Source organism: Haemaphysalis longicornis, unplaced genomic scaffold (assembly GCF_048455015.1).
Source record: "Haemaphysalis longicornis isolate Haplotype H1 unplaced genomic scaffold, Haemaphysalis longicornis Haplotype H1 scaffold_7, whole genome shotgun sequence".
Taxonomy (NCBI): domain Eukaryota; kingdom Metazoa; phylum Arthropoda; class Arachnida; order Ixodida; family Ixodidae; genus Haemaphysalis; species Haemaphysalis longicornis.
In genome coordinates, this window is record NW_027526422.1 from 6,043,321 (window position 1) to 6,057,666 (window position 14,346).

General features: G+C 54.5%; 1 protein-coding gene across 1 annotated transcript; it reads right to left on the minus strand.

Annotated features, from left to right (window-relative positions):
* Positions 1 to 1,352: 1,352 nt before the first annotated feature.
* LOC144144920 (protein LSM14 homolog A-like) lies at positions 1,353 to 2,014 on the minus strand. The gene has a single exon (XM_077676421.1). It carries the CDS (start codon positions 1,935 to 1,937, stop codon positions 1,353 to 1,355), a length of 585 nt encoding a protein of 194 aa, XP_077532547.1. The 5' UTR covers positions 1,938 to 2,014.
* Between the last annotated feature and the right edge of the window lie 12,332 nt (positions 2,015 to 14,346).

A 14,346-nucleotide genomic window follows, 5' to 3' on the forward strand; every position in this document is an offset into this window, starting at 1 on the left:
CGATCCCGGAGCAGCTCACGGGGTTTAGGAAGCACTGAGCGGCGACCGACTCCATCACTGACGTGGTGGCGGCCCTGGAACACGCCCGTGCCACCAGGCAGGTGGCTGCCCTGGTGCTGCTCGATGTGAAGGGCGCTTTCGACACCCTGCAGCGCCCCGCCATCTCCTTTGCCATGGAGGAGGCTGGCATTGCGGGGAAGCTGCGGGGATTCGTCGAGGCGTTCCTCACGGGCAGGACGGCGCAGGTGCAGGTGGGGAACGTCTTGTCGGCACCTCGACCAGTGGATATCGGCACCCCACAGGGCTCCGTCATCAGCCCCTTCCTCTTCAACCTGGTGATGGCAGCCCTGCCAGGCTGCCTGCCCAGAGGGGGGGGGGGGGGGAGGGCACAGGGTACACATGTCGGTGTACGCCGACGACATTGCCCTGTGGGTGCTTGGACCGAAAGGAGACGGCAGGGTGGTCGTGCAGCAGCTGCAGGCAGCAGCTGTGGATGCCGTGCGGTACAAGCTTGAAGGTGTCGGACTGCAGCTGTCGGCTGCAAAGACAGAGGCCATGCTTGTGTACCCGAGCGCAGCCACCCGCGAACGGACGAGGAAACTCCACATAGACGGCGAGGAGCTCGAGTGGAAGACCAGGGTGAGCTACCTGGGGCTCACCCTGGACCATAGGATGGACTTCCGCCAGGCCGCCAAGGAGCTACGTGCCAGGGCACAGCTGGCCACCTCGGCTGTGCGGAAGATGGTCGCCCGAGACAAAGGCTGCTCCCAGCAGACAGCCCTGAGGCTGTACAGCGCCTTGGCCGTGGGGCTACTGATGTACGCGCTGCCGCTGGTCACCCTGCGGAGACCCAACTGGCGGCAGCTGGAGGGCGACCATCGAAACTCGTAGTGCGACGGGACGCTGGCTGAGGCAGGGGTGTGGACGCTGGAGATGACGGCCGAGCAGAGGGCCCTGGGCCACATTGACCGGCTGCGCCGAGCCGAGGGGCAGCGGCTGCGCACCCACCGGCACTCGCGCATGGGGCGCATGCTGGCCCGGTACGAGCAGGTGGTGGGCACCACAGACTTGGGGCCCTCCAGCTATCTTCCGGACCTGGCGGCCGAGCTGCACCTGGAGATTCCGGGCCTGCGCAGCAAGCGGCGAACGCCCCACTGCGGGTTGCTGCAGCTGGCCCGGGCCGTCGTCTGGAAAGACCTGGAGGGCCACACCCTGGCGTACTCGGATGGCTCTGTGCGGCAGCGGCAGGGCTCCGCTACAGCGGCCGCCGAACTGGGGGAGGCCACCCGGCAGGCCCGGCTGCACTACGCCGCATCCTCGGCCACGGCAGAGCTTGTGGGGTCCAGCTGGGCCTAGACCTGCTGCTGAGACTGGCGCTTCTCAGACGAGGGAGCAGACACTTGCACCCCAGCATCCATGGTCGGGCTCTTGCGCTGCCCAGGGGTAGTGTTGCCCGACTGTGATCCTGACTGCTGAGACCCCCCTAGGCTGGGCGTCGGTTGCTGTGAAGGCAGTGAAGAGTATGGCTGGGACATCGAATACGACGGCATAGTCCCCACCGGGCCATACGACGATGCTGGAGCTTGGTTGTAGGATGGAGCAGAAAAGCCAGGTCCAGGCCCAACAGGTGCAGCAGAATGCTGAACAATGGCTGGATCATTTGTGAGACCTCCAGGCAAGGTTGACTGGGGCTTGGGAGGCTCAGAAACCCGAAGGTCTTTGATGTCATGAGCCCGGAATATAATGTACTCGTAGACTTCATCTCTCGGTGCCACTGGACGATCAGTGGGCCGGTCTTCTGTTCCAAAGGACCGCACTTTCGCTAAAGCAACGGTTGACTCCTTCGTGTCGATTGTGTACAGGATGCCTTCATAGCGAATCTCGGACTTTGATATTAGGCTTATTTTACTGCCTAGGTATGGTATTCCGGTGGTCATCCTGAATTACGACCGAAATATCGTGCCTACAGCACGATGAAAACAGATTACTCCAGCTTCCGAGACACAACCGGGACTATTCAGGTCCCGGTGGAGCTGCTGCTGGAGCTGGAGCCCGCACCCGAGCGCTGCGCCCTGCTGTGTGACTCCCGGGTGGCTCTGCTGCGCATCCGGGAGGGCGACCCGCACTCCCCTTTGGTTCGAGGAGTGCGCGAGAAGGCGGAGCGGCTGGCAGGCAGGGGTGCCCGGCTGCGGCTGCAGTGGGTGCCCGGCCACATCGGGCTCGAGGGCAACGAGCGGGCGGACGAGCCGGCCGCCGAGGCCCGCGAGCTGACGCCCGTTGTCACGGATGCCCAGGCAGCGGCGGACGACTCCCGCCTGCTTATACAGCGGCACGTGCGGGCACAGCACCCGGACCCACGGCTGGCTGCTGGAGAGGCCCCACCACCTGTGCGGGCCGCACGGCTGCCCCGACAGCAGCGTTCGGCAATCCTGCGCCTCCGCGTGGGGGCGGTGGGGACGGCGGAACGAAAGCACCGCCTGGGGCTGTCCGACAGCCCTGCCTGCCGGCACTGCCGCGCACCTGTCCAGTCCCTGCCGCACCTGCTCTTCGAGTGCCCCGAGTATGCGGCAGGGAGGCCGGAACTGCTGGCCGCCCTGGGAGGAAGGGCTCGGCCGCTAGACGAGCTACTATGGCCGCCGGGCAACACCAGGGAGAGGGACAGAGTCCACGAGGCACTGGGCGGCTACCTGGATGCCTCAGGGCTCCGCCTGGCACTTGACTCTCTGGCAAAGTGACTGTGTGAACTTTTACGAGTTCCTTTTTTTTTGTCCCTGGTCCAGATTTTGTGTGGGTGTGTGAGTGTGTGTTAACTTGTAAATATGCCCCTCTCTCCCCTGTGTTCTGTAAATATGTCACCTCTATCATCTGTCTCTCCTCTCTATGAATCTGTCATCCTCTGCCCCAACCCCCACACCAGCAGGCGTTCCGGTGTCCACCCCTAGGTGTGACAATTTACGCCTGCTGGTGGTCTTTCCTTTCATTTTTTTCTTGACAATAAATTTATTCATTCATTTGATGGCGTATCCCATGATCTATCGTTTTCTAAACTGGACTCTTCTAGTGCTAGTCCTAATATTTACTCTAGGGTCCAACACTTTTTCAATAAATATAAGCAGTTCGTACGTACCTATACCCTATCTTGTACGTAGTCTCTTCATGTTTCTTATGCCCTGCGACAAAAGGGCGCAATAAAATAAAAGCAGTTCATTACCATCATCATCAGCCTACTGAGGGCAATTGCAGGATGAAGGCCTCTCCCATTGACCTTCAACTGCTCCTTTGCTGCGCTGCTCGCGTCCATTCCTCATTTCTGCTAATAATCATTCAACCAACATATCAACACGTGCCCCCAGGATGCGTTCTTATTGCTTCCCCTCTTTTTCATTTCTGTGAGCGGCGCTCAAACGAACATACAACAAATGCGAATTATATATGTGCGGGCGTTTGCCTTACATACTTCACCATAACAAAGCCGCGTATGGACAAGCTAGAAGTCTTGCACCGATGCTTCCTTCGGGTGGTCACTGGCCGCCCATGTCACGGAAGGATTGAGGCCCTGCATAGGTACGCCTTGTTGATGAATGGATCAGGCATGATCCACCTCCGCTGCACCACCGTGAACTTTGGAGGACACGATCATTACTCGACTTATACCACTACCACAGAGACGCACCGAGGAGTGACACACGAAGGAACGGGAGGCACGTGCACCCAGCACCAGCGGCCCCAACTTGCAGGTAACAACAGCCTACGCAGACGCCGCTTGGAATCGAACAGACAGGGGAGGCCATTCTTGCAGTGGTCACACTTTTTGGCCGTACAGAGGGTCATAGTCCTGCGAATATTGCGAGCCTACAAGCACCCAAATGGAGCTCCAAGCCTTGAGGACGGCGGCACTCGCGCTACACATCCAGGCGGTGCACATTCCCCCTGGACGGCACATTGAAAAAAAAAAAATGGGGCGGCTTCGCACTAGTGGAGCGAAGACGGGGCAAACAGCGAAACCCCACCGAGCTTATTAGATGCGACGGATCTCTTTCACCCGCTTTGTCCCTCCGGCGTAGTCCGGCGGTGTCCGCATCCCTCCCCCATTCTCCTCGCCGCACCAGCTGCGCGCTAGCGCCGCTCTCACCGCAGCGCCATCTGCGTGTTAGCGCTCGGCTGCGCTGGCTCCGTCGCCGTGCCAGCTGTGCGTGGGTGCGGGTTAAAGGAGCACTGACACGAAAATTTTATGTTACACTTTTATTGCTTTTATCGATACTTAATGGTCTGGAGAACCTGAAACAGCACTTCAAATACTTCAGCGCGCGATAGTTAATTACATTGACCGGCCTTAAAATCGTTTGTTTCAAATTCCCGCGCTTTCATCCCGAACGGCGCATATGATAGCCTCCCGGTTTGACCTCACCGCTTTGTGCGGACGTCACCGGCGCCCGCTTGATGAGAGGGTGTTGCGCCCGCTCGCCGCTCGTGGGGCCGCGCGCGTGAAGTGACGTCACGAGTTTTTGACGAGCGCTGTCGCGTCACTTCTTTTTCCTCTCCTGGAGTGATGTCACGCTGATGTCCAATTGCTGAGTGCCGCTCCGCGCGCTGCTCCGTCGGCGCGATAAATGCGATCCAATTGAACTATGTTCTTCGGGTCGCAGGCCGCTCATATTTCAGCCAGGGTATTCTGTTGAGTGAAGGGAGCGAACTGTGCGCCGAAAATTGGTGTCAGTGCTCCTTTAACACATGCGCTGCTCTGCGCTGCTCTCTCTCATTCCCCTCACCGTACATATAAACGCGGTAACTGCGCCGCTCCGCTCAGTCGTTCCGCCGGCGCTCCTCCGATGACATCCTCCGGTGACCGCCGATGATTTGAAATGAATACTAAAAAATTTACAACATCTTCCCGCGAGGGGAACCATGGGGTAGATGCGACGCATCGGGGGGGAACAGGCTGCGTAAATAGGACACACAACATTATCAATCCACACACTAACATAACGGAAACGCAACGGCAACCCCCGATGCGTCGCATCTACCCCATGGTTCCCCTCGCAGGAAGATGGTGTAAATTTTTTGTTCATTCGACTAAGTTTATTCGTGTTTATGCTTCGAGACTCGGCGAAAAAAAGCCCGCTCAGGGGGCCCCATGATGCGAAGGCCTTCTTCGTCCGCTCCGCGTTCGGACATCTGTCTTGCCGTTTGACAACCATTCACGTTGTCAGTTTGTGCACCACGTGAACCGGCAAGTCACACGGATTCCGAGGACACAAACATCCTGGCCGTGGCCCACCCCAACGGTAAGTTACAACCATTCGGATATTTGCCACGCTACCTGCTCCGCTAGGCCTGACAGGCCTGGGGAAGTCGCCGTCGCTGCCGGCGCAACACCTGCAAGCAGCCGCGCCAGCTTCGGAGCATTGCCGCTCAGTGCGATAACCAGCATGGAAAACGCCGTGGGAGGTGTGGATGTCGGCCCTACAGCAGTGTGGCTGTGCTACAGTTCGTCACCGGCGACACGCTTTGCCGCGAGCAAGCACGTGCGTCGACTGGAGAGAGAGAGAAACTTTATTTGAGCCCCATGGGGCTAGTCTGGGTGGCGGGTGACCGGCGGTGGTAACCGGCCGGTGACCATTGCAGCTCGCTGAATGACCTTAGCCTGGACCTCACGGTCCGAGCTGCACAACGCCCTCGCCCAGTGCTCTCCGTCTGTGAAAGGGGGGAATGGGTTTTCGGGGCACTGCCACATGCAGTGGTCTTGGGTGTCGAGGGACCCGCAGTCGGGGCACAAAGGGGTGGGGTACAAAGAAGGGTAGATTAGGTGAAGTCGATATCGGCAGGGGAGTACGTGTGTCTGGGTGAGTCGCCATAGGCGTTCCTCTTCGTTGGAGAAGGTCTGAGCGGCTGGTGGTAGTTGGCGGCGGGAAAGGCGGTAGTGCGAGGTTATGTCGTTGAAGGTAACAAGTCTGTCGCGGGCTGATAGGGCTCCGTGGAAGGGCTCAAGGCCAGGACCAGCTCGGACGGTGAGCTCTCGAGCGGCCCTGTGTGCTGCCTAGTTCCCTCCCACGCCCGTATGGGCCGGAGTCCATACCAGCTCGACTGGGGTGGTGGGGGAATTTTGAAGAAGGATTTTGAGGGCCAAAGGCGAGATCATTCCTTTGGCGAAATTTTGAACGGCCGTTTTGGAATCGGAGATTACGATGGAGGGGGACGGCCTGAGGGTAAAGGCTAGGGCTACTGCCGCCTCTTCCGCGGTCGCCGGGGAGTTAGTGTACAGATTAAGGGAAGCAAGCGGAGGAGCGTCAGGGCCATTAATGACCGCTACCGCATAAGCTTCACGGCTCCTGTATCTCGCAGCGTCGACGTAGACGGTGGAGGGGGTGATTGGGTACCGCTTGGTTAACGTCCTCGCCCTGTGCTCCCTGCGCGCTCGATGAAACGTCGGGTGCATATTGCGCGGTATGGGTCTCACCGTTATTAGCTCATGAATGTGGCTGGGAAGGGGAATGGGCGCGTCGATAAGGAATGGGCTGTCGAGGCGCAGCCGTCGGAGAAGCATTCTGCCTGAGAGCGTGGCTGTGAGACGAGTGAGCTGACTCAAGAGATGCGCCTCAATCAACTTTTCGGCGGTGTTAAAAACCCCAAGTGATTCAAGGCGGGCAGTGGATGTGCTCTGAGGTACCTGCAGCGCTGTTTTATAAATTTTCCTAATTAGACAATTAATTTTAGCTAATTCGGTGGGGGAAGGTAGCAAGTAGGGAAGAGAGTAAGTGATGCGACTAATAATGAAAGCCTGTATCAGCCGAAGGCGCTCTGCCTCTTTGAGCCCCTGATTTCGGGTAGCTATACGACGTATGAGATTGATAGTTTGATTCACCTGAGAAGTGAGGTGTGCTATGAACGTGGTGTTAGCACGGTTGCTCTGTATGTATAGGCCTAAGATCTTCAGGCATTGCACCTGGGGAACGGGTTGTTCGTGAACTCGGATTGTAATGTCCGGAGGAGAAGTGTCTCTGCTGGTACGTTTAGCAGGAAGGATTAGTAGCTCCGTTTTCTCCGGTGAACATTCAAGCCCAATGCCACGAGCGTAGGCAGTGACGACATCTGCTCCCTGTTGAAGGGTATCCTCAATGTGCCCATCACTGCCCCCGGTCGTCCACAAGGTGATGTCGTCGGCATAAAGACTGTGATGAAGGGATGGTATGTTATTCAACTGCTGGGGGAGATTAATCATCGCTATATTGAATAACAGTGGTGACAGGACAGCGCCCTGCGGGGTACCTATTGAGGGTAGGTGTATTATGTCAGAGCGCAGGTCGTTGATCTGAAGGACTGCAGTGCGATCAGTAAGGAAATCGCGAATGTAATTGTAAGCACGAGCCCCCGGGGCTAGGGCTGTCAGGTTTTGCAGAAAGGCTTTGTGGGAGACTCGGTCGAAAGCCTTTCGCAAATCGAGGGCGAGTATCGCTGCAGAGTCTACACGAGACTGGGGAGTTATAATGTCGTGCTTTAGTTGGAGGTGAACGTCCTGAGTGGAGAGTCCGGCCCGAAAGCCGAACATGGTGTGGGGGAATTGTCCTGTGTGGGTGAGATGCTGAAACAAGCGTGCGTGAATGACATGTTCAAGGACTTTTCCTACACAAGAGGTGAGGGAGATGGGCCGGAGATGCGCGAGGTCGAGAGGCTTGCCGGGTTTAGGAATGAGCGAGACCTTTGCGTGCTTCCATTAGGGGGGATGGTACCGGCTTCCCAGTGATGATTGTAATAGCGTGTTAAGATCTCGATGGATTGATCATCCAGGTTGCGAAGGAGCTTGTTGGTAACGCCGTCTTCCCCAGGTGCCGAGCCCGGGCGAATTTTTATTAATGCGGCGCGAACCTCCGAAACCGTGATTGCGCGGTCCATGTCTGAGTTTTCAGAGCCCCCGTAAACAGGGAGGGGCTCCTGAGCCACAAGCACCTCGAGCGCCGTGCGAGCACCCAAGCAAGAGAAGCGTTCCCTCGTCGCCCGCCACCAGCTTCACCTCTTTCAGATTCTGAAGTCAAAATCGTCGTGCGCCCCTGAGGAGGATTTGCACTCTCGTCGGTAGCGCAAGCCACCCTAGCAGACGCAATACAGGACCAAGCGGCAGTGGCGCCGAGCCGTGAAGATCAGATTAGGATATCTCCTACAAGCACACCTTCACAAGACCGCGCGACGCGATACGCCGAAATTACGTTTCTTGTGCTTCGAGGTCAACGATACGAAATAGCTGCTCATGTGTCCGCGCCAGCTAATACCAGCACAGGAGTCAACTTCAATGTTCTCGAGGACGACAGCCCGGAACAAGTGTTGGACACTATTTTCATTTACAACCCGGGATTGCCAATTCTTGACGCTAAACGTCTCAGCACCCCCAATATGTGAAAATCTTGTTCGATGGTCACCGAGTCCCTTTCTGGGTGCGATACAGGGCAGCGACGCACCGGTGCAAGCCTTTCCTTCGCAAGACGGAGGCATGCGCGGTCTGCTAGCAAGTCGGACATCGGCAAAATGTATGCCCGGACATCAGGCCCCCCCCCCCCCCCCCCCCCCCCCCTGCGGTGCTCCAGCTGCGGCGCGACGAATCCCTCTGAAAATTACCCGTGCACCCCCCGGTGCATAGTGTGCGAGGGCCCTCACTTCACGGGCTCCGTGGACTGCCCCCGACGCTTCCAGGCCCGCAAGCGACCCCCCTCGTACACTCAGGTTGTTTCAGAAGAAAAAAAAAAAACTGCCCAAGGCTCTGGACGACGGGCCCGAAGATTTTCCTCGACTCCATCAAGCAATCGGCCCCGGCCGCTACGAACGCCAGGATCGGGGCTCCAATGATCGAGGGAAGCCATCCCGTGATGCAGGAGACCCAGCAAAGTCTCCATCCGAACAGAAGCCTCGGAAACAGCAGCCCCAGGGCAACGAGCACAAGGTGAGTGAGCTACTCGAGCGCCCTCTCACGCAGCTCCCCGAAACCCACTCCCCACCCTTTGTCCCCTCCCCCGACATTATTAAAGAACTCTCCGCCATTCGAGCGGAAATGACCCTTCTTCGCCGAAAAAATGCCACTCTCCGCCAGGAAAATAAACCTCTGAGGCTCCAGATCGCTACACTCGCTGGGGAGCCCTCGTCCTCTACCCCGCCGAAACGTAAAGCCACTCCAACGACCCCCGCACGCCACCCCCTAGCTTGGAAGAACAGGCCGACCAGCAATTACCCATAATCGAAAGGAATTGCATGAAAGCACTGCTGGAGCAAAAAACCGAATACACCAATTTGCATCAAATGCTGCAGGATAACCTGTATCCTCTATTCAAGACATTGCCCGCAATATAGACAATCCCATGGTATTTGCCCCCGCCATGAATCCGCACTATGAATCGCCCATGGAGTAACGGCGTTGAGGTCATTCGCATCTGGCAGTGGAACTGCAAGGGCTACCGCCAGAAATGTGGAAACTTGCAGATGCACGCCCAATCGCAGGATACGTAGCCGGAAGTTATAGCCCTGCAGGAAACCGGCACGATGGTTAAGATCCCTGAATATAAAGCATTTCAAAGTTCTAATGATCCAAAGACGGCGGTTCTATTTCAACGTAGTATCCCCGCCGAAATAATCCAATTCGACAGTGTAGACATCCCACATGATCTAGTCGCCTTATACCCCACTGGCACTCAACTTTATATTCTCCATGTTTGCAGCACTCCTAAAGGAGCCATGAAGAGAAAACACAAGTTTGGTTCATTCGAAAGATTGCCTCGTTAGAACCATACTGACACCACTTTTAACACAAACTTCGCTCAAATAAGCTACATAATTAGGAAAAAAGTGAATGACCATGCGACTCACCACCTCATTTCCCGCAACAGAACCTATGATGTCACACGAGAATGCTCTGCAATTGGCGAAGGCCGGCAAAAGCAAACGCAAGTTAGGCAGGGCTTACCAGTTTGCATAGTGAGCTGTATGCCCGTTAAACATACTGCACATTCCTTTTATGACACTAAGAACGGTGGAGTAAACGGTTGAAGTTCCGAATAAACATGCAAGCGTGTACGCCAATGCGTACGAAACTACCGCCAACCCAACTCGACATCTCGCCGTCGCCACCGTCGCGCAGACGAATTTTCGGGTTCGATGCTTTCTGGGGCCAACGAACCGTCCCAGCACGCACAGCCGCGACCTTGCTTGGTATCGTAATCCCTTCGCAGGAGGTTGGCCGTCATATCGCCAACCAGCAAAGGTAAAAATAGAAACGAGGGGAGTAAGGAACAGTAAGCAGCGACGAGATAGTGATAGTCGTCGCAGTTTCGGAATGGTGTTGGCTTGCTGCTATTGTTAGGAGCTCGTTTCCAGTTTACAACCACTGAAAACTTCAGTTTGTTCGAGTACTTTACAATGAAATTTCGTTGCTACGTTTTGAAATGCCCATGTAGTACGGGCAAATCGTCGAGGGAGTGCGACATCCCCGCCGGTGAGGAGATCTCCTTTCATGTGCTTGCCAACGACGAACCTCGGCGAAGCAAGTGGCTACGTTTTGTGAACTTTGCAAACGGAGGAGAAAGAGAGCTAAAGGAAGTACGAGTGTGCTCGCTTCATTTCCGTGGAAGTGATTACGGGAGGGTCCCATACGTTAGCTCACTCCTGGGACGTGCTGGCGCTCGTCGCCGACTTCGTCAAATCGCCGTCAAAGCGCTCTGACCTTGGGGGAAAAAATGTCATACACACCGCGCATTGACGCTCGTATCTTTCTGGTCGAAGCAGAGAGCTCGCGCGAACGGCACGACACCGGCCAACTGGCATAAGCGATACTGCTACTGAAATTGAACTATTATTAACCGTAATAAAAATACGGCACATACGTACCAGTCTGTATTCGTCCGTCGCGACGGGGCTGACGAGGCAGCGGTGCCGACGGCTGGCCGTTCGTCGGTTGTGGCTATCGCGGAATGGTCGCTTTCCGGTCCATCCGCATATCCCACAACTCCTGCCGCTCGTGCACTTAGAAGCATTGAGCGTTCAAGTGGTGTGAGGTTGTTAAATGCAAGCCCGAGCTTCTCGGCGAGAGTTTTGTTCTTCGGATCAGGCGATTCCATGAGTAGGGCTGCGGGTGCACTAGGTTTTACTAGTATTTTTAAAATGGCCGCCGTCTCGGTTTCGGCACTGGTTCCGGTTCCTGTTTGATTCCCGCGTGTGGGTGCTATATGGAGTCGACATACTAAGTATATGTTTCATGGGCCGGCTCCTATGACGCCATTGTTCACGTCACGAAATGTGCAATTTAGCGGGAGATTTAAAATTTTGGCTTAAATTGCCTTATTTCTCAGTGAATAAAGCATCACTTCCGGGAAAGCGCTTAGGGTACTATGAAACACCTAATTTTTCGAATAAAACAAACTTTTGTTTTCTCTTCATGGCTGCTTTAACACAATTTCAATCTCCTTTTCTCTCTTACCAAAAAGAAAATAGGACACCATGCACTCATCATTGTAGGAAACTTTAATGCACCTCATACAGCGCGGGGCTACCCGCATTGCACAAAGAAGGGAAGGCTCAGCTGTGATCAAGTGCAGTCTCATCGACTTACGCTCGAAACAGATCCCCTTACACCACCAGGGGTGGCCACGTAAAAGCCGTCAATGGCTTTGAAGAACATGAGCCAATGGTTCAGTGTGCCACGTCATTAAGATGGAGTGCAGAATATGACAAAACAACCACGATGACCAAGTATGATCTGACTGGGGGCCGGGACGCGCTGGTAGCCCTGATAATGAGCTGTTCCACTCAATGGCGAGCGCGAAAAATTCCACGCACCACTCGGTGGGGATTGATGTCAACCCGGCCAGCATGGCTGCTCATGCAGAAAAAAACGTACGAGGCAGTCACTCCTCAAAATGAACACCGTCTTTTAAAGGCTTACATTGGAAATGAAACTCGAAATAACGCCTGTAAAAGGAACAGTTGTGCTTTTGTCAAATACGCTTCTTTATTTTTGTTCCAGCCCACTCACAGCGGATATTGTTTCATTTGATAGTGCGAGCTTTCGTTCAGACCCTCGACAAGAAGTACCTTATCGCGGGCTATTGTACCGTCATTGTTTCCGCCCAAGCCGTAACATTTAATGTCAAATGAATGTAATGAAACCTCGACCTCCTTGCAAATTCTACTTTTCTAGGCACCCCGTTCGGTTTTCTTCGTTTTTTGTCCCCCAAGCGGCCTCTGCACTTAAAATTACTGAAAATCAGATCCTGTTAACGAGGCCTTTCCACCGCAAAGCAGTCTGTTACTTTTTTTCCAGCCTTTACCGAGGTCCGCACTTATCCGATAGTCCTTGGCCCTTATGGCCCAGAGATTTCCCGGCCGTTATTGCTGTTCCTGCACTTTTTTTTTTCTTGTAGCTTTAACTTTTAATCTTGCTCTTCCTTGCATTTTTGTTCGTTTTCTGGATCACATCATAATGTTTTTCTTCAATGCCTTTCGTGTTGCTTCTGTACTTCCCGCGATTTTTTAGAGAAATGAATTTAATTGTGCAGTTTTATTTTTCGTTAGGTCGTCCCGCTTCTCGTTCCATTAATCCCCCAAAGGCAGCCAGGAGCAACACACTACCGACAAGTCGCCAAACGGCGTGACAACGCCGTCCACCGTGTTCTTTCGTTGCAAAAAGAAAATAAAAAAAAAACACCGTATTGCCGATGCAAATGAAAGAAATATGACAAAATTGGCAGCTAACTATTTGGTAAACGTAATAGGTTTAACGTGTAGCTTAGATTTTCGTATTTTATGCGGAATTTTTTTTATGCAGCTACGAAGGCATGTGAAGAAGTCTACAGGCGGCGTTTGGCATCAACACTATCATGTGGTCGGTAGACTTCACGAATCTAGGGGGGGCGGGGGGGAGGCACACCACTACTCTGACCATGTAGGCAAGCTCACATTTTGCCGCTTCACGCGTTAACTGGTCTTCCCGGTACAGCAGCTGCCACCATTCCAAGTTGACGTCAAAACCATTTATTCATCACGTTGCGGGTGGCAGGCATTGAAGTGGTGGCGGAAATGAGATGTGCATTGCAGGCCAATGTAGATATGAACTCGAGGACACCTCCCCGGGGAAACGCCTGAGTGGGGACGGGCTCCTTCTTCCGTCTGGCCTTTCGAACACCAGTGAGGAACACCACGCAAGCTTGCACAAAACACGTGGCTCTGATCGGGTTGTGGAGCCAATTTTGTGTGTTACTGTTCCTTTTACAGATTACGATATGTCGCAGCAGCGCACATGGTTTTATCTTCGAAGGTGGTGCGTAAAATGCCTAAGAATATGCACGTCGAAGGTTGCTTGGGTTCTTGGGAACGTGAACAGGTTCGCATCCCCGCTATACATGAAGTACACCTTGTCGTCGAACGAAGTCATCAAACAAATTGATGGATGTTTTTTTTTTCATTATGTAAAACATTCGGGCTATGCAGTGCAGAAGGAAAAAAAGGCGATCCGGAGAATAATTGGCGCTGCCGAATGATTTCGAAAATTCATACACCGAGGCACTGTACTCCCCGTCAAGGACACTGCCGTTATTGAGTAAAGAACACCTTGCGGGCACGAATGGAAGAAAGCCAGCGAGGCATCAACGGCCCCGCCGCGCCTGCCTGACTCTGGGACGAAAAAAAAGGCCCATAGATAACAGCGGGCCTATCAGCTATCGTCCTAGGATTATCACTAATGTAAAAGCTCGAGAATCACTGGTTCCCAGTAATGCACCCATTGTGAACGCTAATATCGAGCTAAACACGATCAACACGACATTGTTAAATTGAGAAAGAAATGCTTGACACCTTGTCAAGTGCAAAAACTTCCGCCTTTTACAAAATATGGTCGTGTGATGGAGGGAGGGAGGTAGGAAAACAAGAGCGGAGGAAGAGGGGCAGGTGGGCGTTTAAGGGGAGGCAGCAGGAGGGGCGCTACGCGGCAGAGGCGGCCAAAACCCCAATGTCTTTCGATGAGTGATACGAGCAGACTCGCGGTCATTTTATTTTGTGTACTTACACGTTGGCATCCACAAAGGGTAGTCTCCTTGGACGTTCTGGGTATGCAGCGCCAACCCTTGCGCTAATGGGCGGTTCACGCGAGAACGGGACGCATTAACGCAGCTAGGGAGTAATGTCGGGACTCCAAGAGCGGCAACATCACTGCAAACGTTACAGCGGCGTCTTTATGGGGCGGTACGATGCCACGCACGGCGATGTCCTAGTACAAGCCATGGCCACCGCCTTACGAGGAAGCGGTCGTTGCTCTGGAGGCGTTATTATCAGTGAGCCAGGTCAGCGGTAACGAAGACGGAGGGCGCCAGCGACAGC